General features: G+C 35.9%; 1 protein-coding gene across 2 annotated transcripts; it reads left to right on the forward strand.

Moving 5' to 3' along the window:
• The first annotated feature begins 144 nt into the window (after window positions 1-144).
• On the forward strand, window positions 145-27778 carry gpr107 (G protein-coupled receptor 107). 2 transcript variants are annotated; one of them, XM_049473339.1, is made up of 18 exons: window positions 145-303; window positions 2746-2868; window positions 3579-3629; window positions 3786-3874; window positions 4033-4145; window positions 4750-4781; window positions 4873-4929; window positions 5869-5994; window positions 6263-6396; window positions 7170-7245; window positions 7333-7406; window positions 7512-7629; window positions 8649-8779; window positions 9533-9576; window positions 16346-16395; window positions 18066-18149; window positions 18565-18689; window positions 27078-27778. In XM_049473339.1, exons 1-18 carry the CDS (start codon window positions 205-207, stop codon window positions 27166-27168), a joined length of 1617 nt encoding a protein of 538 aa, XP_049329296.1. In that variant the 5' UTR covers window positions 145-204; the 3' UTR covers window positions 27169-27778. The 2 variants fall into 2 exon arrangements, with proteins under 2 accessions (XP_049329296.1, XP_015463276.2); XM_015607790.3 differs by lacking the exons at window positions 16346-16395; window positions 18066-18149; window positions 18565-18689; window positions 27078-27778 and adding an exon at window positions 12032-12813.

Raw genomic sequence — 27778 nt, forward strand, 5'->3', positions numbered from 1 at the left:
CAGATAAAGAGGTGATCGAATGTAATATAATAAAATCACCTGTGCCACTGGACAGAAATTTACTTGTACACTTTCTAGCACAATCGTTGCTGGAAGGCACCCAGAAGGGGGATTGGGACGCGGCCACGTCGTGCGGTTTGCAGCGCTTTTACCTCGAGACCTGGAAGTGCTTCCCACTGTCGGCAGCTTTTCCATCTTTTAAAAATGGCGATCGACAAAGGATATGTGTTTACAAGTGTTAAGTTACTGTTTGTTTTGCTGTTTGTAGAAAGCCAGTGTCGGCTCCATCATCTCGTACTGAAGGTAGGTAATCTGTCTGTCTGTCATTGAGCTTATTCTTTTAGCACGAACGGAGCTTTAAAACACAGCCCTGAGACACTGAGGCTCGGAATAATCCTACAGAAATACGTTACTGTCAGAGAAAAATAAATTCAGTCTGGATTTTACTGGATAATTTAGCTTAATTACATTTGCTCGGTTTCTTATCCAGTTGCGGTTTGTTTGGGTTAGCTTGGTTAGCTAGTTAAGCTAGCTAAGCGAGCTAGCGTAGTAACAGTGCTTGTTACCAGGCTAATGATGCTTCAACTTCTGCCTTTTACACAGAAGAGTGGTTAGTGTAAACAACCTCTGCCGTAATGCTGTACATAACTAACTCCTAATGTCTTTATTTGAGTGTTATAATGCTTTATTAATGCTGGAATATTTATACATAACCCTTAGTTTTATAATTCAGCATGACAAGGTTACAATATCGATCATTCATATTGGTTTAAATGCTTCAGTAGTTAGGTAGATACTCCAATATTGATATATTAATACTCTAGCTAATAGTATTAGCTCATTTTCTTATTCAGACAATTTATAGTAACTGCAATTAGGGCTGTGCCATATCGTATCATACGTGATAATATCGCCAAAAATGTAGAATATCGTGAACGATATTATACCCTGAAATATCATGCCACATTACCCACCCCTAATTATCACATCAGGGTAACTTAATACTTTTTTGCCGTTTTTAGCAAAATAAAAATTTTAACTGTTCTCATTTCCCATTATATATCTACTAGATTATATCTGTCCAGTGTCATTTATTTTACTTTAATCCTGGATATATGGCAATATTTGGAGTGCATTATTAGTATCATGACATTTTGGATCATTGACTTCTGTTACAAATCTGATTTTTATATATATATATATATATATATATATATATATATATATATATATATCTCATTTAGCCATATCATATTGCATGCAATAATAAAATTCAAAACAAATTTTCTAATTCAGTGTTTTATCATATCGCCAAAAGTACCGTTATCGTGAAAATACCATGAAATATCGTGATATTATTTTAGAGCCATATCGCCCACCCCTAACTGCAATAGAAACCACATAATTGATACATGATTCAGTTGTATTGTGCTTCAGTTGTATTTCATGTTCTTTAGTAACGTTACTCATGCACAAGATGTGAAATATACCCACAGAAATGCTCCAGATGTCATGGTCATATATTTAAAAAATGCTTGCACCGATATGTGTCATTATATTTATATGCAAAATAATGTTACCTTTATACAAAACTTCAAACAAAACATATAAAGAGGTGAATACTTCTGGCACATTTAAGGCTGGAAGGCATACCTAAAAACTGGTAAAATATATATATATATATAATAAATAATAATACATAAATAAACAAAAAATAGTACACAGCTGATGCACACTTATTCAGAGCAATTTTTTGAAGCTTTTTTTTTCTCCACAAAACCATATAAAAAGGTGATGGAATGTAATATAATAAAACCACCAGTGCATAATCTTACATAATCTCGGACCAGTAAATAATCTTACACATGTAACATCAGGGAAAAATACATTCAGTCTGTATTTTACAAGTTAAATTGGCTTACGTTAAGTAATTATACAATATTGATCATCTAGTCTGACTTTAATGCTTCAATAATGCTGACAAGTACTTTTACAAGTACTATTTTTATTATTAATGTGTCCAGAATATGGATAATTCACCCTGGTTTTATTGATTAATTAATACTATGATAATTTAGTCTGACTTTAATGCTTTAATAAAGCTAATGCTTATGTATTGAATCCTGTTCACATGCTGCAGTAATACTACAATATTAATACTATGCCAGTATTACTACTAAAGTTTGAATGCTAGAATATTGATAATTCATCATAGTTAAGGGCTTCAGTAATGCTAGAGTGTTGATCATTTTCACTGGTGTTAGTGCTTCAGTAATGCTGCAGTATTGCTAGTTCACTCTAATATTATTAATATTTTAGTATTTGGTATGGCCAGAATATGCAGAATTTACTTATGTAGTCAATGCCAGATAATTGAAAAACACTCTGGTTTTAATGCTTTTACTAATGTTAAAGTACTGATAACTCACCTTTGTTTTATGATTCAATAATGGTAGGTTATTGATGATTCACTCTGATTTTAATGCTTTAGTAGTCACTCTGGTTTTAAAGACAGATAAATGCTAGCATATTGATAATTCACACTGGTTTTAGTACTACATTAATGCTGAAATATTGATTATTCACCTTGGAATTAATGATTCAGTAATGCAAGAATATGAATAATTCACCCTCGTTTTAGTGCTTCATTAAAGCTAGAATATTGTTAATTCACTTTGAATTTAATGCTTCAGTTATGCTAGACTAGTTCACCCTGGTTTTAATGTAGTGTTTTTTCTCCCTCAGGATGACGTCCGTCAAAGGGTCCATCTCAACACATTTGGTTTTTATAAAAATGGGTACATGAGTGTGCAAATGGATCGACTCAGTTTGAACGGGGTGCCAATTGAGGACATTGACAGCTCCACGGTGAGAATCTCTTGATGGATATAGATCTCGTTGATCAAATAAAGCTGGTGTTATGCTGTGGAAAATGTAATGTTTTTTGTAACACTTAATACTTATTAGGTTGCAGGCTAGCTGTGTGGTTTGTTTCACAACCATCTTATATGCATCAGCTATTTCCTGCATAATAGTGCACCATGTTATTAAGCACACATTGTCTTATTCTGGTTTCAGAAACATGACAATAATTTAGTGCTTTTTAGTAGTGTTCCCAGTCATGAAATTTGAATTCAGTAGAACACTTTTGGTAGAATGGGAGATTTGTGACATGGAAATGCTCCTGTAAAATCTGTAGGGTCTTAAACACAATGTCAACGTTTTCAACATCTGCAAGAATGGGCTTTTTTAAGTTGTTGTGGAATCTATTTAATTATTAGTATTGAATCATTGCACAGTTTGCCTGATATTAGTATACCTAATACAGTGATTGGGTAATGGATAGAACCTGACTTAAGGAGCTAAGGGTGGTCAGAATTTTCACTACACAAAGTCAAAAATGTACTGATCTGAAGTGGTCTATTTTTTGCTTATAATTATATGCTAATGTATTTAGTGAGCTTTAAAGAAATTATGTAATATAATGAGGGTATTATAAAAGGGTTATTCCCCTTTTTTTATTAATATTTACTGTAATTTATTGACAATCTTCCTCTTTTGTTCTGACATGGCAACAGATTGGTTTCAGTCTGGACCGAACAAGTAGTAATGGCTTCTCTACTTATCTGGTAAGACTATTAGCCCTGATTAGGTATGATAACTAAATATTTGATCTGTTTTTTTTTTTGTTATTCTGTTCATTTTAGATGGTCAGTTAATAGATGTAATGAGGCAGTAGTCATTGTTATCAAAACAAATGTATAAGATTATCTGTTTTTGTGCAGGATGATGGCCTTGACTACTGTGTTCTGAAAAAGGTGCCTAGCAGTGATTTTGCAGTGGTGCTTCTCTTGCTGGACTTCAAATATAACCAGTGAGTGCACCTTAATAACTTTAATAACGGTATTGTCTATCCCTGTTTAGTGTTTTCCAATTTGTAGTTCTTTGCTACTGGTGCAGTTACTGTAAATCTGCTCATTTAACCTCCAAAACAGATCTGGAATTAATTTCCTTTCTTTTTGTCTATTATAGAGTGAGGATGAAGACTTCTGCAGATGAGGGAATGTTCCCTCACATCATTCCTGTGTTGCCAAAGAGTGAGAAAGATGGAGAGGAGAAACAACAAGAGAAACCTCAGTCTGGGGGTACAAATTCTTCACCTCTGACTTCTAATCATGTTAGAGTTTGTTTTGCACCTGTTTGCTTACGTCCACATAACCTTGAAGACATTTGTGTGCAGTTAATTTTATCTAGTGTCAGTTATACAGGTCTGCATGTTTTGTTTTTTTTCTATACCAAATTAGTTTGAGTACTTTACATAAACGTCTTATTGTTACAGTTTTTTTTCCTTACCCTAAAATACGTTTTGTTTGTCAAGAAAGGTTTGGTGTTTGAAGTATTGTTTTGGAATTTTTGGAATTTTGATATAATAACTACATAGCCTTAAAACAAAATCACAAACATCTTGATGAATTAGGTGCATTACAGGCTATGGGCAAAAACGTGTATATTTTAATTTTAGGATGTTCAATTAGCCACTGCTTTGCACAAGAAAATATCTTTATTATACTCTGCACCATGAACATGATAATACACATGCTTTATATGGATGTGCTCTAGAGTATTTTAGGCTACATTAACATTTTATGATGATAAAAAAAAAAAATCATCTATTGTGACAACATGTTTGGCATTGTTTGATCCTGCACATATTTTATGTTGTATCTGTACCTTTTGTGACCCTTTTAGATGTGGCTAAATCCAGACGAGATGTGACTGAGGTAGGAACACTTACACACTTGTGTGCTTAGTTGTAAAGTTGTTGGTTTCAGCTGCTTTTGTACTGAACTCTGCTGATTACGTCTCCTACAGAATAAGGCAGATGTCACCTTCCCCTTGCAGAACAAAGACAAAGTATTCTCCTTTCAGGTATGTCATTGCTTAGAGCATTATAATGTAGTGTTTATAGTATATATTTATGCTAACCATAAATGAAGCCTCACTTATAGTGAAGCTAATAATACAGTTTTAGCGTTTAATGATTGTAGTATAATCACCTTATTTCATCACACCTGCTATAAGAACTAGTTTTGTCTGCCTTTCTTTTGCTTCTTCTAATTTTCTGTTGATTTAATATCTAATAGTTTATAGTCCTTTGCTATTCAAAGTGAATGAAAATAGCTACTCTCGTGGACACTGGTTAGAACGTAGCTATTCACGCTAAACCAACATTCCAACAGGATGTTTTAGAGCTTATCTAACTAGCTAGCTTCTCACAAGATTGTGATTAAATATCTTTCACTGTCTAGAACATAGTTATTTATGTCACAATGACACGTAAAGTTTTGGAAATTGAGTACTCCAGAATATCTTTGATGCCATTTTTTCTCTTTAAACTGTATTTGATTACATTCCCAACCAAAAAAAAATGAGAATGGTTGGTCATTGTACTTGCACACATCCTCTAACACAGTTGGTGTTGCCCAATTTATTAACTCTTTACTTTAGGTGTTATTAAATGACATCAGATTTTCACACCCAGATTCTTTCCATGTTCTTGAATTAGGTATTGTATGGTGTGTTAAAAGTGGGATTGATCCAAAACTTTTTAAAAACTGTATTATATATATTATTGGCAAATGCCTGATTAAATGATTATTATTACAAGAAGTGTTGTGTCATGGAAGGTGGCGAGGGCACTTTAATGGAATCTAGCCTCTTCCCCACGTTTTAGCTTTCTCAAATTTAAACACTATGCCGTAGTAAATGATATTTGGAATAAAATGTAATATTTTTTTAATTGTTGCAGGATATACACACACTTGTGACTCATACTGAAAAGAAAGAAACCTGATCTTTTTTCCCCAGTTTTACTTCAATGTGACAACAGACACGCAGCAAGGCCTCTACAACTTCTACTTTCACAACTGCTACTCCTCCATGGCTATAAATCAGGATGCCTCTTCATTGAGCACGCTCACTTTCAGCCTTGAAGTAAGTACTGTTTTTTCCCTCTCTTTAGAACCGTAGAATGAGCAGAATCATTACTGTAATGTCAGACAATTTTCCCCTTGTGAGTAAAATTATAGTTATTTATAATAAAATTTTATGTACATTTTAGGAAAATCAGTGTGTTTTCATTCTGAGCTAAAATGACATGGTTGTAAATTGACACAAACTCTGTATAAGGCAAATCATTTTTCAATTATTGTTATTTTAAATGAGTAATCATTAAAATGTTTGCTAACCTGCCTGGTTTCAGATACACATAGAGGAGAAGAACCCTGAGAGCTTTCTGTCTGCTGGAGAAATTCCTCTACCTAAACTCTACATCTGCATGTCTGGCTTTTTCTTTTCAATCGGCACAATCTGGGTCCATGTTCTCCGAACACGCAGGTTTGTACTGGAATGCTATTATTTAAAGCCTCTGTTACATAGGAGAAGAGATGTTGCACAAGACAACCAGTAGAGAGCAGCAAACACACACTTTATTACTCCTGTAATAATGAACAAATGATGAACTGCACAGTAAATCACCATGTAAAAAATAAAATGAGTAAAATGAGTGCTGTGGCCATCCTGGCTAATTCTTACAAAGATGTTCTTTGAGACTTATTCATCAAATGTAAATAATTTAGACAAAATAAAGCACATAAATCTTTGATCCTGTTGCAGGGTCCCGAATACTGCAACTGCAGTATGGTAGTTTGTCACTAAAATACTTTAGGTCTGCATAGTAAAAACAAAGTTTATGTAATTTTTGCCCCCACAGTTAAATTGAAGCAACTGAAGTGTGCATTAACTTTTTTACAACAGTGAAATAATAAGTACTTTCTCAGACACGTGCTATGTATTTTCTCACTAAGGAGATAAACAGTCTGAAGTTGATTTCAAGTGTTGAAATGTAATTTTAATGATGTCTTTGGGTTTAAGATATCATGTAATCATGACTTGGATTTTTGCTTCTAAGTATTGGAAATTATGCTGGGATTTACAATTTGTTAGTTTATCCAATCATTTTTGAGTCTGCGCAAATGGAGGAACTATAAATAATGGCTGATAGTAAATTTGGTGTATAGTGGCATATTTACAACAAAAAAAAAGTCACTGTGCTAATGCAAGTAGATCTCGTATTTTGTATTACCCTTTTTTTTTTCTTTCTATTATAGTTCTGATGTGTACAAAATCCACTGGCTTATGGCAGCTCTCCCATTCACCAAGTCTCTTTCCCTCATTTTCCATGCGGTAAGACTTTAAGGGGCCTGTATGTATTTTAAATGTATGATTATTTATTAGGCTTTCATCACTCAGTTTATATCCTTTATTTTACAGATCGACTACTACTACATCTCCAACCAGGGCTATCCTATTGAAGGCTGGGCTGTGGTCTATTACATCACACACTTGTGAGTTCTCCCTCTGCATAAGTTGCATATCAAAAGTGCATTTATTTGTTTACAGGTTTGTTTGTTTATTTACTAATTATTTTGGTTTCTGTGTTTTCTCTGTAGGCTGAAGGGGGCACTGTTGTTCATTACTATAGCTTTGATAGGAACTGGTTGGGCCTTTGTTAAACACATCCTGTCAGACAAAGACAAGAAGATCTTTATGATTGTCATTCCTCTGCAGGTAATTATCCACATTGCTGGAATGTTTTTACAATTCAGGCTATCAAAAATCATCAAGGCAAGATTGAGACCAGCACTTCTGAAACAGCATGCTTTGGAAAGTCGTCCTTGATGTTTCTGATTAATTGTGTTTTATAACATTTTGCAAATCATTTTTAAAAGACATTTCATGGGGTGTTCTAATTTCTATATGACTATAGCTACAAGTAAGGCATACACAGATCAATAGCATAACTCAGACTCCTCCCACTAGGGCTGCACGATATTGGAAAAAAAAAAATTGCATCGCAAATGTTCTTTTTTGACAGTATATCGCGATATTAAACAATGCAGGGCCCATGACATCACCAGCCCCTGCTCCACTCGCGTGCTGTCTCGCATCCAGACCCATCAAGAGCTGAGTCAGCGTTAAGCGCTCAAAACCCGGAAAAAAAACGGCAAAACAACAATAATCAGCCCTTTAATCAGGCATTTTAATGGCTTTGTAAAACGTAAATAAGAGCGTTTTTTTCTGGGATTAAAAGCGTGAATTCAGCTGTAACTGGAAATATCTGAGCAGAACTGTGCTGGACTGAGGTGCACAGCTTTCGACACATGCGTTTCCAAGCAGGTGTTCAGCCATGTGGATGGAGACCATTTAGTTACCTCTTGTTTACTCCTGCACACATCGCGATGACTATGCTAAAACGATTTATCGTGCATCCCTACCTCCCACACTTCCATCTATGTAAGATAACTTAACCATTTAAAGTGGTTTGGGGCAAATGTAGGTTGATTGAAGCATGCAGTGGGTAATGTTAATTAGCAGATTGTATGCTTCAGTGCCTTGTTAGCTTTTTTGTGCTTGTAACACAAGCAGACCTCAGATGTGTTGTAAATCATGTATTGGCCAATTGACTGAGCACACTTGGTGTAAGTGGTAAATTGTGTGATTAAATTTGCTGCCACTTTTCACAGAATTTATTCTTTTTAAATGCTGTGTTTCTGTGCTGATCTGAGGAAGCGTGTCTGTGGTTCCAGGTGCTGGCAAATGTGGCGTATATAATCATCGAGTCCACAGAGGAAGGCTCCAGCGAGTACGGCTTATGGATGGAAATTCTGTTCCTGGTGGATCTGCTTTGCTGTGGAGCAATTCTCTTCCCTGTTGTCTGGTAGGCATTTTTTGGAAGATTTACTATATTTCACGGGCCATCAATTAATGAATTAGCTTTTGTGATATTGTGATAATAGGAGTGTGACGAGACATTAATATCACCAGACGAGACGAGACACGATACTGGGTTCACGAGAACGAGACGAGACGAGATTTTAAAATAAAAATTTAAAGAAAAACGAAAAATGAAATAAAAATTAAAATAAAACTTTTCTAGGTCTTATGTAGTGCAGACAATAAGGGCAAACCACAACCAGTCATATTAAGCCTACGAATTTAGTTTTTTCTCCTAAATCTCTTGTAATTTAACTATGCATAACCATAACCAGTCATATTAGGCCTATGGTTTGTGTTTTTTTTCTCCTAAATCTCTTGTAATTTAACAATGCATAACCATAGTCAGACAGACAGACAGATACTTTATTCATCCCGAAGGAAATTTAGGCAAAAAACAGCCAAATATACAACTTAAAAGTAGCAGAAGCATCTTATATGGCAGTGGTATTTAATTAGAATTCAGTATGGTCCAGTTAGAGAAGGTCCGGACCGATTGTTAACTTGTGTTATGATTAAGTGCTATATCGCGCTTTAGTCACGCCCAGTTCGCTCGGGCTCCCGATCTCCTTATAAAGGCGTTTTTTCACGGCCGCGTCCCAATTCTCGTGCCACGAAATCTCGTCACACCTCTATGTGATAATGTTCTCTGTGCAACTGGAGACCTGTCTGTGTTAACTACTGTTTCTGCTGATAGGTCCATCAGGCATTTGCAAGAGGCATCAGCAACGGATGGAAAAGGTAGGCTGGTTTATTGAGTAATGAAAGTGTTGAGGTTAAGATTTGCTTTGAAATAGTCTCAAAATGAGTATCCTTTTACACATTGATGGTGAAAAAAACAACAGTTACGTCTTAGTTGCAATTGAGTAAATTAAGTAAATAAATAAGTCATTTATTATTTTTACTTTTACATTCTGTCATCCCATTATTTTTGGCATATATGTTTTGGAACAGAACCAGTTTTTAATTTTTCATTTAAAGGCTACTGACCTAGATCGCACAAGGGTGAAACCTAGCTGTCATAGCGGTCCAATCTTATTATTGTAACATCCTGCTGTAGTTAAAATACCTTCATGTCGCATTAAGAAGTTATATACACATATTGACAATAAATATACAAATTTTAAGTATCTGCATGAGAATTGTTTGGTAACAGACAGTAGGAAATCTATCTGGGTCAAATTCGTTTTATTTTTGACCTCGTAAATGCTTTTATTGGTAGCTGTGATTCAGGATTCTGTCACGGTTGACTGTCCTCTATAACTTATTCATAAGCTGAGGTTTTTACAGCACAGAATGAGCTTTTGCTGTCTCTCTGGTCTGAACCTGGACATGCTGAATTAGACTGCAGGTGAATGAAGCAGTAAAGCGATACAGAAATCAAATCCCATTTCTGTCTGGAGGTCGAGGGCTTTAGACTAGCCAGAGACCTACTTTAGTTATGATGGGAAGGGGGATGTTGCCGATGCTTTGGGGTATCGTATGAAGTGATATTGCAGTGTATAGAGGAGTTTTATGAGCCTAAGAAGCCTAATAAGGATTACCCAGTGGAAGGTTGAAATACATACACATATTTTGACATCAATCCATAATTTGGTATGGTATCATTCTGACTTTTTCTATTATAAAACCTGACAAAATCCTGACAAAATGTCTGTCAGCTCATTTTATTCCCCACAACCACATAAAGACTCCTGGGATAAACTGATAATAGGAATGTGGCCTTGTTGCCCTGTTCTTTCAAAAACGTCATACATTTTCTCCATGTACAAAAAAAAAGGCTTAGACCCAGAGGTTTTTAGATGCTAATAAAAAAAAATAAATAAATAAATAATATATATATATATATCCTAAGAAGTCTATTGTTGTGCCTCTGACTGTACTGTGTAACTTTTTTGAGCAGACAGGACACAGCATGTAAGAACCTCATAACCAAGTAATATTTATGCAAAATCTTGTTCTATTATTCCATGTTAGTCCACAGACTTCTTTCACTTTTATTTATTACTGCCTGTAGGTGGAGTGCATGGGAAAGAAATACCAATCCTTGCATTATGTTACTCTTAATTACTAAAAATTATGATTATAACAAGACTCCAGTAGTGCGTTAAATAGTGCTTTACTGATACTGGTATAAAGCTGAACGTTTAATTATTTTTTATTTAAAATCGAGATTTAAATGGGCACATCGCAGGAGATGTGATTTGAATTAGCCAATAGCCTGCAAGTGTAAGGGAAGATGCAGCCTGCTTTTCTACAGACGCGTCACGAAGGTGCGGCACATGTGCAGGGTATTGTAGTCTTTGAGATCATAGTCACTTTCATGCTCAGCAGGAATGACATAAAGTTTATTGTTAAATTAATTAAAAATGATCACAATATCGATTGCAATGGCAATATTCTGTGGATATTTTGCCCAAATTGTGCAACCCTTGGTATGATTGTTAGTTGTCTTAGTGTCCCTATTAGGGGTGGGCGATATGGCCCTAAAATAATATCATGATATTTCATGTTATTTTTACGATAACGATACTTTTGGCGATATGTTACAACACTGAATAAAAAAAAATAAAAAAAGAGTCAAAAATACACTACTGCAACAAAATTAAAATTACAATTTTATTATTGCATGATATTGCACACCTCTAACTGAGATATTAAAAAAATACAAGAATTTTATCAGATTTGTAACAGTATGATCCAGAATGTCATGATACTAATAATTATGCACTCTAAATATAATAATAACTCCATATATCCAGGATTAAAGTAACATAAAGGATGCTGGACAGATATAATCTGTCTCTGGTAGATATATGGGAATTGAGAGCAGTGTGATTTTTTTTTTTTTTTTTTTTTTTCTTTTCTTTTGCTAAAAAAAAGTAGTACCCTGATGTGATAATTAGGGGTGGGTGATATGGCACGATATTTCAGGGTATAAAATCGTTCACGATATTTAAAAATGTTGGCGATATTATTGCGTACAATACGATATGGCACACCCCTAGTCCCTATTTTTTATCAGTTTTGTTTTGCATTAAAACCTCATAAAATCATAGCAAGGCTTTATCGGTGGAATTTTTTCTAATTGTGATAAATAATGAAAAACTTCAGGAATCGTTAACCAATGTATAAATCCTCAACCTATTCACATCTGGATCTGTTGTGTTGTCATCTAAAGTACCTTTTGTCACAGCATATCATCACAAAACCCTGACTGCTGAATTAAATAATGACCTTGATGGAGAGGAAAAAGCAAACCTGTGCCAACAGTGGTGTAACTGGAAAAAGCCAGACCACCTTGCTCTGATGCCTGTGGAGACAGCAGATGCTGGGAAGGCCGTAAATGTCACAGCGCAGAGAGAGTGTCCTGAGCTTCATCAGGGATGAAGATTTTGGACAAGCTGAGAGATACAGAACCTTGATATCTGTTGCTATTGATTAATAGTGTTGTTAATTTTACACATTTTGCGGTAACTACTGCGGTTCTATTGTGCAGTTGCAGCATTCAGGCATGGCAATTGGCGATGATTTATTTTTTTTTCCTTCTCTATTACTGTTGAAATATTAAAGTATCACAGTATCATGATTTGCCATTGTTCCATTTTTTTCCACTGATTATATAACGTCACACTCACAGGGGTGAGATTTTGAACATTTTCACCTGGATAGCTTGATGTCCTCCAGTCTTCTTGCAGAACAGTAGAAGAAACTTTTTTTTGCCACTCATGATCAGTCCTGCAATGCACTTGTCAACAAAAACACTTCGACCTTCATGAGTCCCGTTATATCATCACAACTCAGCAAAAACAAGCTAGCCCTGTAGGAATCACAGGTGATAATAGACTCTGGGAATAGCTGTAATTTTGGTGTCCCAAGCAAACCAGTGGCGACAGAAGCTAGAAACAACTCTTTTGATGTCGTTTCTGAAAAAAAACCTTGAGAGAACCAAAGACTCAGGAGGGAACCCCCTTCTCCTCAGGGCGACACCATAAAAGACTAGACTAAAAACTTAATTAGGTGTGCCTCAACTGAATAATAAATGATTAATGAAGAAAATTGTTTTTGCAAAAGGCAGGGGTATCTCCAGTCACTCCCACCACAGTACTGTATTAATTCTCAAAAACACAGTACAGATATTTTTATTTATTTTCAAGGTAAAGATTGGAGGTAAACAGTGGTTAATTTCTTGGTTGTGTTAAGCACTGATCAAGACAAAAAATATACAAAATATCTAAATAATATAATAAGCCTTGCTTATAGAATCACAGGATATCATAATGCATTAAATCTTATGTTGTGTATTGTAAGTTCTATACTGTAATTACTTACTAATGTACATCCCATTTTATTACAAGTCATTTTTAGCCTCACAATGATTTTTAAGATGATATTGAACTACATAATGTCGCTTTAATTAAGTGTTTTTGGGCAGATGCACAAGATTAGCTTTTGGTTTGGTGATTAGTGTATGGGTGAATGAAGGGTTAGGTGTGGAATCTAGTCATCTTCTTTTTCCAGATCATCCTTAATTGTTAGGTGTAGGATCTTCTTGTGTCTTGTATTAGTGTTAAATGTTGCAGATTGGATCATAATTGGCCACAGCAAGCTGAATTGTTACATGTAGGATGTTCATTATGTCTGTGTTAAATTTTGTTGACCAGATCTCTCTTTGTGTAGTCAAATGTCAGAGTACATAGGCTAGGTGAAACACCAGTTGATAGATGCTGTTTTTTTTTTTTTTATCTTTTTATGTTTCTTTACTAAAGCTTTATTATAGGGTTGTGTAATTTCGTTTTCAATTGACCTAAATGTGATTTGTGTTTTTTTTTTTTTTTTTTTTTTTTTTTTTACTTTACTATTTTATTAAAACAACTAGAAAAGTGTCTACCTGCACTAGTCTATCCCTTTAGTACAAGAGGCTGCAGATTCAGCACTGCATTTCTAAGACCCTACGTTCTTGCAACACTGCCGTATAATAATGTATTCTGTAGCCAGCTAACAGTGGAAGCTTGCTTGGTACAGGAGGCATGTAGAAGCTTGTACCTCACAAATTGGCACTAGAGCTATGATGCTCAGGGACCTAACAAGTAGTGGAAGCTCATATTCCACCAAATAGCACTAAATCTATTAGGCTAATGTTGAAGTTGAAGCATTTACCTCAGAAATTATCAATAGACCTTTAAGGCTGATGTTAACCAGTAGTGAAAGCTTTAACCACAGAATTTAGCATTAGACCTATGGGACTAATTGTAACCAGTAGTGAAAGCTTTTACCACAGCAATTATCACTGTAGCTATAGGGCTAATGTATCTAATTTGTAGTGGATGCATTAGCAATGAAGCTATGAGGCTAACCAGTAGTGGAAGTTTTTATCTCAGCAATTAACAGTGGAACTATAAGGCTAAAGTACCTAACCATTAGTGGAGTCCTCAGAATTTAGCACTAGACATATGAGGCTAATTAGTGGAAGCTTGTATCTCGAAAAAATTAATACTGGAGCTACGAGGCTAATGTAGTGTAGACTTATAAATACACTGATGTTATGAGGTTAATGTAGCTAACATGTATTCAAAACTTATATCCCACCAAGTAGCACTGCGAATGAGGCTAATCTAGCTAAAAATTACAAGAGGTTTATCTAATCCTATTCTTTACTAAACCTGTCTTGACTTGACTGCTTTTGGGACAAAAATAGAATTGCATAAGCATCCAATACATGTTAACTTATTTAGTTTCATAGCTGTCTTGATTGATGGGATTAATTTTTATTTAAAGGTAAACTTGGAAGTTTTATATATATCACTGTGTATATATATATGTGTATATATATATATATATATATATATATATATATATATATATATATATATATATATATATATATGTGTATATATATGTGTATATATATGTGTATATATATGTGTATATATATGTGTATATATATGTATATGTGTATATATATATATATATATATATATATGTGTGTATATATATATATGTGTGTGTGTGTATATATATATATATATATATATATATATATATATATATATATATATATATATATATATGTATATATATGTAATGTGTGTTCTCTACATGTAATTGTTTTTTTTGTTGTTGTTTTTTTTATCTTGTGGGTGTTGTGTAAGTGCTTCCCTGTTGCTAAGGCTTCATCAACATGCTAATGTTATTAGAGAGAAAGGTGTGTGTAGGTGGGTGAGGGAGAGAAAGAGAAAGAGACATTACTTCTATGATGAAACAGGTTATTCCCTAAACCCCTCAGTGTGTGTCCCACTTTGTTCTACTGAAGAAGGACCTTACTTTAAAAACTCAGAAGTAGTTTACAAAAAAAAGAAAGAAAGGATACTCTTAAGACGGCCCAGTTCACTTACATCTTGGACACTGTGAGTTTGAAAAAGCTACGAAAAAAACATGTTTTTTCATTCAGTATAGTCCACATGGCAATGTAGATTAGGATTGAGAAGAAAACTATACATTTGACAATTAATTGTACGTAAGAGATACAGGGTTTTAGACCACTGCACAAAAAAAAACAGACAGCACAAGGTGTCTCTCAACTGAAGCAACCAAAAACAGATCTATGGCCACTTTTGGCTTGTTTGCAGTACGATGAGAAGCTCCATTAATTCCCATGTGTTTTAATGACGGAACAGACTTTTTTTTTTCTCTATACTTTACTTTTTCCATCTCAATGTCCAATGTCAAATCTAAAGTTTTACCTGTGTTAATATTTGGCACATTTTTAATTTCTCCCAGGACTCTAAATGTTGTTTTACTATATTATAGACAGGGTTACATTTAGGAGTGCAGTGATGATCGCTAAGACTGTTACAGTATCTTGAGAGTTAGGGCCAGTTTATACCTTTGCGTCTAACCTGCAGCGTAGCCTACGTCTACCATACCTTGTGCATAGACTACACCGTAGCCAGACGTATACCTTTCCAGAAGTTAAATTATGCATTTCACAATGCGACAGCCACAGCTGTGATTGGCCCGTGGGGCCTTGCCTTCCCACCCACACATTCCCAACTTCGCTGTTTAAACTGCAGAGCAATGCAAAGCCGCTGATATGTGTGCAGAAGTATGAATGTGCTGGTTATGCCAGGCTGCTCCTAGGTTTGACGCACAAGTATAAATTAGCCTTTAAACTGGATCGTAGTAGCTCTGGTTTGTCTCCGCATTGAACAGAGCATACAGAACTGAGCTCTGTCCAGATTTGATGGAAATTTTAATCATTTTGTGGTAAAGTACATCACAAGGCATTTTTGTTTAATTGTTTTCTGGCATAAACTCACACAAATGTTGTTATAAGTTGATCTTGTTTGGAGTTACAAAGGAGGGGTGAGGTATTAAATATGGTCCTGAAAAAATAGTACTACTTGTCACTGTTGAAGTTGATAAAACAAATGTATCTTCTCTGTTTTTCTCTGGAACTGTGTTGATGGTTAATTGTTTTCTTCTGTTATGTCTCATTTGTTTTTAATAGCTGCCATCAATTTAGCTCAGCTGAAGCTCTTCCGGCACTACTATGTGATGGTAAGTGCTGATATTATTCACACACTCAACTAACACACTCTCCCTCCCTCTCCTTTACTCCCTTTTGCCATCTCACTTCTGTCTGTCTTGCTCTTGCTCTTCTCTTCCTCCACACACTCACTCTGTCTTTTAAATGGAAATTCACCATTCAACTGGGCGCTCTTTGTAGATCTCGCTCTCATTGCGTGGTTTTTATTGGGTTATATTGCTTTATATTGGATGTCGGTTCTGCTTGACCCAAACATTGACAGATGTGATTTATATTCATTGGTTCATGGTATTACAGTTTCTTCTGCACTCAGAGATCTACCAGCACTGATGTTCCTGAGAGGCCTTTATTAGTTTCATTGGTCTGGGTTTGTTTCTTGTTTGACGTCACTCTTGCTAAAATAAGATATTAAGTCAGATGATATCGAGTGTATTAGATTTTGTCTGATGTCTAGATCCCTCTGGTCAGACTTGTAGAGCATTTTATAAACATATGAGATTTTTTTTAAATCTCTTTTCCTTTGTTTTCTTTTCTTTTTCTCCTTTATATTCTGAGCTATTGCTTTACATTTATCTCCAACTACAGTCCTCTGAATATTCTTTGAAACCCATCAAAACATGTGACATGCTTTTAGGAGAAGTCGGTTATTTTCTCTGCTATTGTTATTATAAGCTATTTTATTTTATGTGCCTTCCCAAATTAATCAATATAATTCTATGTAAGGCACTTTTTTAATGTAAAAAAATAAATTTAGAAATTCGTAGCTTATTTCTACCAAAAGCTAGAAATGGTTCATATATGGTTATTCATTGGAAGAGCTCATATAAGACCTGAATGTGCTTTTGTGAATGTGCCTCTACCTTTTAAACATTTCAGTTTGGTCGGAACCAAAATAGCAAGTTTGAAAGGTGCCGTGAACCAATTTGGTCTAACCAAAAGCAGTGGTCTCGGTCCAGAAAAACTGAACCATTGTTTGAGTCATTTTTAGTATGAAACTTTTTTTTTTAATGGTTCAGACCAATTAAAGGAAGTTGAGGCTCTGTTAAACAATAGAAGAAGAAAAAGAAACATTGTTTTACTGAATCCTGCTCCACCTTATGTTCACACACATCAAACAGCAGTATGAGAGCAAGTGCTTACTCTCATGACTACTGTATTTACTATAAATGTAAATGTAGATTAACCCTTATTTATAATCAGAAATGAAAGGAACCCGAGATTAATCTCCTGAAAAACAAGTTAGCACATGTATGAGTCTTGATCTTGAACAGTTTTCTACAAACCAGTCAGTGAAAAGTATGGGGAGACTTTTTTTAGTGCACTTGCTAAACCTTGCTTTGAACTTGTGTTGTCTTGTGTTAAACCTCGGTAATAAGAGAACACCTTACAACTTGACCCAGACTTGACCCATGTAAGTAATGATGACAGGACAATAAATATTTAGCAAATCTCCCAAGTTTTCATACTAAACTGCAGTGTGAAACCAAGTATAACAAACACACGAACCTTGGGAAAGACTGGTCCAGAATTTTAGATATAAAAATTACCTCAAGACTGCAATTGAGATGTTGGGAGAAACATACTGTTTTAGATTAAACCCATTCTTTACTTGCCTTTAATGTCTGTAATGATAATACCAATACTGCACTTAATAATTAATAAATATATTTCTTCTTTGCAGATTGTCTGCTACATCTATTTCACTCGTATCATTGCCATCCTCATCAAGGTCATTGTCCCCTTCCAGTGGAAATGGCTCTATCAGGTGAGTGAAGAACATTTCACTCCTTACTCCTCCATGCACACTGTTCAGTGCAATACATGCTGACCTTTTCCATGCAGTTCATTGGCTATGCATGTCAGTATGTCATGTCAGGCCAAAATATCTCTGAGTTCTAAATCATTTGTGCAGCACTGATAAGAAGAAAAATGTAACATGAATTAAATTAAAACTGGTCCAGTTCATGTAATTGGGAAATATCTTGTAGATATTTATCATTAAATGTTTAAAAAGACACTACATAATACATTAAGACATACTTTTTCAAATATGAATTTTAAACCTTTTAAATAAAATTAAATTTTTTTTACATGATTTTTGCTCATTCTCAAGGACTTCTCTCACCTGTAGGTTGAAATAGATTTGTGCTGTAATGTGTCCCTACTTTCCTTTTCCTCAGCTGTTAGATGAGCTGGCCACTCTGACCTTCTTCGTTCTGACGGGGCACAAGTTCCGGCCAGCCTCCTACAACCCCTACCTGCTGCTGTCTGTGGAGGATGAAGAGGACATGGAGATGGATGATGTGTAAGATGAAACATGCATTATATGTGCTGTTAATAACATTACTAATGTTACCTAGAACAAATGTGGGCACATGCAAACGCAGTCATCAATATATTTAAAAATATAGCATTAACTGCTGCAGCATTGTGCTTAGGATTGCAGCACAGCAGTGCCAATATTACACGTTATAGCACTCCCTCTCGTGTATTATTGCAATTATGACACAGTTTCATTATCGCTGTTTATTGAAAGATTTTGAGTCAAAGAGGATGAGAAAAAAACAATGTTTGGTTATAAAAACTTTGCGAGTTAAGAGTTCCGTTGCTGCGCTGTTTGTAACTGTGCTGTTTGGCTTGTAAGCGCTGCATCGTTGCTAGGTTACCTGTATGTGGCGGAGTAATACATTGAGAGCTTCGTTACAGTGCGTTAACAGCTCATAACAGCACTCATAGAACACCTCTCAGCCAATCACATTGCAGGGTCTGAACTAACTGTGGTATAATTTAACATATGTCTATTATTTTCTATATATATCTATTTGTGACAAGTCGCAGTACATTACAGGAACTTGTGCTTTATTACACTGTTGAACAGGGAAAAAAACGGATTGTTGCAGGAAACAGGAACTAGATGTCAGCCTTAAAGATAAATGACTTATAAATAATGTGAAATGATTCATTATATTGATCAATAACCTATCAGTTAGTTAAATGGTAGATATATTATAAATGTAGATGTACAAAAAAGTAATAAATGTAAATAATTTTGTTAATAATTAGTTCTTAGCCATGCTATGCAAAATCTCTTCTTCTAATCCATGCCCTCGTTTTGATAGTTACTCCACTGTGAACTCCTGAGTGCCCTCTCCTGAGTACTGGAGTGCACCTTTGGTGGGGTTCTGAAATCTGTAATACATGCCATTCCAATATTTTGGAGTAGTGCTCTCTAGCGTGGTTGGAGTGAGCCTGTTATCGAGGACAGTGGAGAAAGAGGAGTTGAGAGGATGCTCCTGCTACTTCTGCTACTTTACTGTCCCCTATGAGTTTCTAATGGAGAGCTTTCTCAGTAGAGAGAGGAAGTGAGGGCACTACAGATGCTACACAGGACATTTCTGAGCATGTTTAACATGTTAGATGTTGCAATACATATCAATAAAGGACTCCTGCCCTTGATGAACGAGTGTTGGTAAATGTGAACAATGAAAGCCTTGCTCTGCTGTGCTTCTGAAGCAACACAAGGGCTGTTAGGGACAGCAGCAGTAATCATAAATAAATTAGAGGGTCATGTGTTGGAAGTTCAGTTTCCAAAGATGCTGCTGGCTTTTACATTGAACCCTTTTAAACATTTGTTTGTATTTACACTCATAAACAGATAAGGTAAAGTTAACCTGGAAAAATACAGTTGAAGATATTTAGACTGATAAAGGCAGTATTTATTGATATACATGTACGGAAGCAGAAGTCTTTCATTATGGAGTTATGGAATACTTATTTTTTTTTTTTTTTGTGGTCCACTTGTGAAAGAATATTTGCTATTTTAACAAAGAAAATGCTGCCATGTAGCCCTAAAACTTAATTATACCTCTCTATCCCGAAGAAAATCAGGACCTCCTTCCCGTAGGTGCCCTGATAACACTCAAAATAAAAGGGGAAGGGCTAAGTAGAATAGAATAGAACAGAATAGAACAGTTTATTGTCGCTGAAAAAACAATGTTAAGAACAATGTTAAAACAGGGAAATGCAGTTTTTGCGTCCTCTCTCTAAGGCAGCGTTTACAATAACAAACTTTAATAAAAATCATTTCATGGACTGTACCTCAGTTGGACCTTAATTATATATGCAACTGTTTAGTATCATCCTCCCCTTATTCCTCAGCAATAGTCAGTGAAATGAAGCTAGTCAGCTTAAATGCAACAGCCTCAGTAACTTCTGCTGCACCATTTAAGGTGTAAAAGGAAATTTACCAAGCTACCAAAACATACTACTTAGTGTTTTTTATGCTTGTTGTTCAGAAAAAAGGGCAATAATACATTGAAAACTGCATTAAAATAAGATAATGCAATCTAAATCATAAATTTAATGAAGGAAATGTTACGTTTGTTCTTTCTTTTGGTTGTTTGTGCTGCTATCTTGGCAACTTTTTCCATTTGGAGTGTGCCTGAAAATTCTTTGATTTGCAGCAATGTAGCCCTTAAACTTCAGCCTATTACTTTATCCCTACAAGAATCAGGACACCCAACCCATATCCATAAACACGCAAAACAGAGAGGGGGAGGGCTAAGTGGAGAAATTTAAAGGGTGAAGTGGAATTGGGCCTTGTTAGAAATTCGGCTTTCAGGGATCAGGAGTCAGAAGTTGTTAGAAATATGCCATCTGGGTCACGGCACCAAGTTGTTAGAAATGTGGGCTTTAGGAGTCAGGAGACAGCTTGAGAGATGACTTGAGTTTATTCTCGTGCAGACAGAAAATCTACACGGGCAAGGCTTATTTGGTCGTTGCTCCCTCTGTGTATCCGCCTAGTCCATCTAACTTGCTTGTCTGTGTAAGACTATCTGACTGACTGTCTTACTGACCGAGACTGAACTACTAAGACATTTCAGTAGGACTTTACATACAGTACAAACTGCTTTGAACACAGCAGGGGGAAGAAAGGTAGGGGTTTAGGTAGGAGTATGTGGGGGGTGCCTTCATTGCTTCATTGGGTTGATGGTCATCAGATGGTCGTCACCTTGGTTGGGATTTCAAATTACCATATAAATGACTTATAAACAAAGAAGGCAATGTTGAGACAGATGAGCATCAACTACCTTCAGCAATGATATCAGTGTAAAGTGGAATGGGTAGGGAGTGAGCAAGTTTAGAACCTAAGGAAAGCACAATCTGTAAATGACAAACTCTCAATGTTGAAAACTTAATAAAAGTACAATTTGTTGTTGACAGAATCTCTCAGCCTAAATTATATACACAGGGCATTTAATCTGTGACAATTATTTATTATTGTCCACCCCTAGATCCTCTATGATGGGGACCTAAATTAACTACGCAACATAAATGTAATGCCTCGGTCAAGGCTTCAACGCACATAACTATGGGTTAGGATAAGCGGTAGCAGCAACAGGTGAAATGGGATTGGACCTAAATACTCTATATGCACACAAACACTAATATATGAGGTAACATGTCATGTTCTGGGTATTTGAAAGAAGATTAAAAGAATCATCACCCAGTTGAGCCCCATTACTGGCCAGGCTACACGCACACACACAAAGCAGAGCCTTGTTCTGCCACCTGTCTTGGCTGTAGGTGAAACCCAGAGGGTTCCATCAGGGCCTGCTGGAGGAAGCTGTCTTCATTATGGTAGCTGGCTGTTTCAGCACCTGCGCTGCTCACACAAACATGAAGACAGCCTTGCTCCTGTCCACAGCAGACAAGCCTCTCTCTGTCTTCTGCAGGCCTCCCCATCGCTGTCTTGCCTCATTAGTTTCTCGCTGTGCCCTCATTCCCATTCACTTTCCTCCTGCAGGACTTGAACTGGGAGTTGATTCATGTTGCTGTAAAAGGGAAAAAAAAGCGCACACATGCATGTATATGCAGTATGCACTGTTGTTTTAATGCTTTGCTTATGTAATAGGAATTCACAGTAAAAAAAAAAAAAGCCACATAAGACGCACAAACACCTTTTCTTTCTTTTTCCTTTTTCCCTCTCTCACTCTCGCCTGCTCATATATTGTGTCCCTCCCTGCCAGACCCAACCAGAAATAGCTTGGTGGCACCATGGTGTCATTGTTCTTCATCTGCACAATTCCCCCACACACCCCTCCTCCTTCCATGCTGTTTTTTTGTCCCACCTGCCTCAAGACAAATTCAATAAATCCCTTCCTCCCTCCCTTCCTCCCTTGCTCTCTGAGCCCTTCACCTTAAATAGAATAGGGCAATGGACTACCTTTACCTATTTTCTGTCCCCCTTTTTCTTTTTTTCTTTTTTGTGGGGTGGCAGGAAATGGGGAGTGTGGCAGACACATTCTGAATCGGGTGTGCCCATTAAGTCATAAAATGAACAGAAAAAAAATACATGAATGATTAGAAAGGCTGCTTTCCAACCTTATAATCAGTCAACATGGATAAACTGTGTTGGTTGTAATGGTTAGTGTTAATGAGGTTGGTGATGGTGCTAAATAAAAACATGTCATAATGGAGTCTCCAGTATTGGAGAGAAATTGTAACCAATGTGGGTTTTTTGATATAAGCAACATATGTTCCATAAAGGTGTGGAATACTGTAGATCAGAAAGCAACTGGTATATATAAACAAGACGGCCCCCCTTGAAACTATAGGCTTGACATTAGTATAATTTATGTAATATTTGAGTAACACTGATTGATTTTTACAGGATCATTTATTATATCCTGCGAAAAAAAAAAAAATATTTTACTAATCACATTATTATACAGATAGATTTTTCGATTTTTATCCATTTGCCAACCATATTTTTCATATCTTTTAGTAATTACGGATGTACAGAGGTAAAAATATTTTGCTGAAACTGAAAAAAACATTTATTTTTTTCTTGCAGATTTACTTCTTAAAATGCCTTTAAATTAATTATTGGAAAGGTTAATATGAGAATGTTATAATAATTATAAGGAATTAATCTTAACTATAAATGTTTGAATTGTAGTTTCAAATTAAACTGATTTGTGCTATTAAATATTGCATTGCTGATAAGAACAATTTTCCCCCTAAATATTTATTATCTTTATTGTGATTATACTAATCCATTTTTTTTGCAGTAGCCTTTATTAGAAAATTATTTTTTATTCATTTTACTTTCAAATAAGTATCAACATGAATTATTTGCTATTTGAATTGTATAGTCCAGGTTAAAATCAAATGCAATTTTGAATCCAGTTAATACATGCTGTATATAATAAATATATTGCCCACCATATTGATTGATTACATTATGCTGATTTATGTTCACACAGTAGCATAATTTAATAATAAATTTAAATTTGATAATTATCATCACAATTATTAGGGGGAATTATATGCTGCTCATATTATTGGAAAGGAAATTAGGCAATAATATTCAATAGATTTTTAAAATTCTATTTTGAATTAAATTAATAGAGGCCTGGGGTCAGCGCTCTACGAACAGTACCTCAGAATGCCATCTTACCTTTGCCAGGTAGTTGGAATAAACCATTGCCAAACAGTGCTTGAAGTGGGCGCCATGTGGCCTGGCATTTTTGGGGCAGGTTGTGAGTGGCAGCCTGGTCCCAGGAGAAGAAGGAGCAGGTGCTGCTGGTGGAGCAGGTTCAGCTGGCCTCCTGCTCAATGTATCACTTTCTGTAGCTCATCTTAGCCCAAGGCTATCGGCCATCCCACTCTGGACCAGTAAAGAGGGACGTGCTGAGGGAGTTATGTTGATTTTGTAGTGTATATGTGGAAGGTCGGCTCAGTTTTCCCTCAGGTAGCCCAAACGTAGTCTATTGAACTGCATGTTTAGTCTTAGTCTAAAATGTGTTTGTTTAGTTTTAAGGTCAGCATTTTGGTGGAACATGCTGATATGTTTTTTTTCTGGCTTGGTGGCCTCTTTGACTAGCTTGGAAGAAAACACACAAAGTTAAGTTCAGTTTGCCTTGGACTTTTTTCCAGAGCATATACAGCTCTGGAAAAAATAAGATACTACTTTCAAAGATACGTTTCTTTGTTTTTTACCTAAATGAAAACCTCTGGAATATAATCAAGAGGAAGATGGATGATCACAAGCCATCAAACCAAGCTGAACTGCTTGAATTTGTGCACCAGGAGTGGCATAAAGTTATCCAAAAGCAGTGTGTAAGACTGGTGGAGGAGAACATGCCAAGATGCATGAATACTGTGATTAAAAAACAGGGTTTTTCCACCAAATATTAATTTCTGAACTCTTAAAACTTAAAACTTATTAAACTTTAATATGAACTTGTTTCCTTTGCATTTTTTTGAGATCTAAAAGTGTTTTATTGTCAGAAGCTTGAGGATTAAACCTCCTATATGCTCTTCCTCTTATTATAAGCTGATATCACCCTGTACAGGACTGGCATGCTCATGCAAGCACTATTGTAATTGTTTGGTCGGAAATAATTTTAAAATCCAAGGGAGAGTGTCACTTTGCTTCATTGCAAACCTAAAGAGGATGCTTTTGGACAAAAAGCATGTCTTGGCTGAAGAAACTCATTTGAAGTAAATTGTAAATTCTTGTTTTTTTCTTCACAAATCAGAGCTTTGAACTGTGAGTGGGACGGTGTTAAGAGCGATGGTGTAAAGTTCTGTGCCAGCTAATTTGGCACTTTTACTGTCCACATAAACTGCACTTACCCTTGTAGAAACGGACATGATTAATTGACTGACCGGTCAGTGTATGGGTGCCAAGCAAGTCTGAAAGGCACCTTTTTACTCTGGTTGTATTTACTGCAGACACCACTACTGGTGCGACTCAGATCATGTAATCCACTTCTACCATCTAAATTTACTGGGTTCCTGCCTTTTTAAGTCAACGAGCAAATAAACCATACCCTGTGCAGTGTCAGAATTCAGCAGGAAACAGATTTGGTTTAAATTGCATTAAAACTTCAATCTGTGTCAACACCAAAGTAATTATCAGTAACAGATGGGCCTGTCATCGTTTCATTTTGACACTTGCATATCTTGTCAAGCTTTTAGAAGCTGCTGTATTCAGAATAGTATGTTTTGAAGTTGCTTCAGAAGAGATAAATTTCATGCCCCTTATTGATCAATTAAGCATTAGATTGTGGCATAGCTCAAGGCATTTCCTTGAGAAATGGAAAGTGGATGTGAGTGTGTGTTAAACATTGCAGGCTGTGTAATGGAAGTAGTTCGGGGTAATGTTCTTCTAGCCTGATACTGAAAAGCAAAGTTTTCCCAAAAGGCTTGAATATACAGCTCTGGAAAAATGATGTTAAAATTTGATTTTACCAAATTGAAAACCTCTGGAATATATTCAAGAGGAAAATGGATGATCACAAGCCATCAAACCACGCTGAACTGCTTAAATTTTTGCACCAAGAGTGGCATAAAGTTATCCAAAAGCAGTGTGTAAGACTGGTGGAGGAGAACATGCCAAGATACATAAAAACTGTGATTAAAACCCAGGGATATTCCACCAAATATTGAATTCTTAAAACTTTATGAATATGAACTTGTTTTCTTTGCATTATTTGAGGTCTGAAAGCTCTGCATCTTTTTATTATTATTTTTATTTGGAATCTGGGAGAAATGTTGTCTGTAGTTTATAGAATAAAACAACAATGTTCATTTTACTTAAACATAAACCTATAAATAGCAAAATCAGAGAAACTAATTCAGAAACTGAAGTGGCCTCTTAATTTTTTCCAGAGCTGTATATGTACTCACTTTAAAGACTGATATATAAGATTTGAGTCTAATTTGCAGGGAAAAAATATATAGACAGCAAAAATCATGGGCATATATTAGTATTGTATCCTATGACTTTTTGCTGTGTACCATGGAAGCTAAAACATTGCACAGACCTGCGGTCATTTGGGGCTGAACTGAATGTGGATGTGATTTCTGCCGGACGCTGCTGGTCATGATTAATAAAGGCGAGTAATGCCTTCTATGACTTATTCCTGGCACACACGCGTACCACTGTGAATCAAGTGTGGACTGTGGAATGCCCGCACAACTTCAGAAATAGTGTACAATACATTTTGTATTTAAAAGTTAACAGTCTCTTTAGCTGTGTTAACTTTTTTTGGCGGTATACTGTAATTTTGTATTTACAGCCTTTGGCTGACATTTCAATCCAGTGTCTCCTTGTTTGAATGGTGTAAGTTTCTGCAAGACTCAACCACATATTCTCCTAATTGCTTAATTGTGATTTCGTTATTTGCTTGTGTTTTGTGGAATCTCACTTTTGGCTTCTGTAGATATTTGGTAGCTCACTTCATACCTTGAGGTTGTAGGTAAAGTTTTCTTCTTATGACTCCTGCATGATGATTCTGTATGTGGTAGGATGGTCCCTCCTTATATGTACGTCCTGGTTCTCCCAAGGATTCTTTCTCTTCCAGCTCTAAAGGAATGTTTTTCCCTTGACTCTGTGCTCACTGGGGGTTCTGTATCATATGTTTATATGTGTTTTGTCTGATACTTTGTTCTGTCTGATTCTATGTTCTGTAAAGCTGCTTTGTGACATCAGTTGTAAAAAGCACTATATAAATAAGATTAATTTGATTTGTGTAAGCAATGCTGTTCAGTGGAACAAGGCACAACTTTTTTTGATGCCTTGTGGGCATCATTTTACTTACGTTTTCTGGTTTTATGCAGTTGTTTAAGATGTTAGATGTATTTGTTTGTCTTGTAACCCCAGTTTTCTTTCTCTTTGCAGGGTAACTACTTCCACAGTCATGGGCGATGGCATTAAGAAGGTGAAGAAGATCTCTAACGGACCATCAGAGGAGCGGGAGAGCACGGCCTGATGGGAAATGCAGTCCTCTGAGCTCAGGGTGCTTCTGGACTTTGTGACTAGCTACTGATGTGGTGGACATTCTTTTAAACAGAGCTTCACTGCCGCCTCCACTCGACTCGACTTGTGGATGACGGCCCGATTTCCCAAATTCCAACTGGACCTTCCAATATGACCTTGTGCTGAAACGTTACGGGTCCAAAGCCCATATTTATATCTCTATATAAATGTTACACAGACAGTTTGAGGACTGATATGCCGCTCTGCGATTTCCCTTCCCCTTCACTGTAGTTCTAAAGGAAATGCTTGGTGCTGTGCTTCGTCATCAGCTAACGAAAGTTGTTTTGCCTTTCTTGTTTGTTTTTTATTTATTTATTTTTATTTTCGATCTCCTTAAGGTATCTCTTCATCTGAGACGTCCTTGGGCACTTTAACACACTCCGCGTAAACACACACACACACACACACACTGCTGCAGAGCCAGCAATTTCTGTCATACAAATCTAATTTAAATCACTACTCATTTTAAACACTGCCTTAGAGAGGCTGCGTTTTTTGTATAAATGTACAGATTGAGACAAATGTACAGAAAGATTAATACTTTAAAGTACGAAACAGCATAT

This window comes from Astyanax mexicanus, chromosome 1 (assembly GCF_023375975.1).
Source record: "Astyanax mexicanus isolate ESR-SI-001 chromosome 1, AstMex3_surface, whole genome shotgun sequence".
In the NCBI taxonomy this organism is placed as follows: Eukaryota; Metazoa; Chordata; class Actinopteri; order Characiformes; family Acestrorhamphidae; genus Astyanax; species Astyanax mexicanus.

Bases quoted from the DNA above. Each gene is read 5' to 3' on its own strand.
- gpr107 (XM_049473339.1), top strand. From the start codon at position 205: ATGGCGATCGACAAAGGATATGTGTTTACAAGTGTTAAGTTACTGTTT. The intron at 3,875-4,032 runs GTGAGTGCACCT...TGTCTATTATAG, and splicing joins CTGGACTTCAAATATAACCA to AGTGAGGATGAAGACTTCTG. The intron at 7,246-7,332 runs GTAAGACTTTAA...TTTATTTTACAG, and splicing joins TTTCCCTCATTTTCCATGCG to ATCGACTACTACTACATCTC.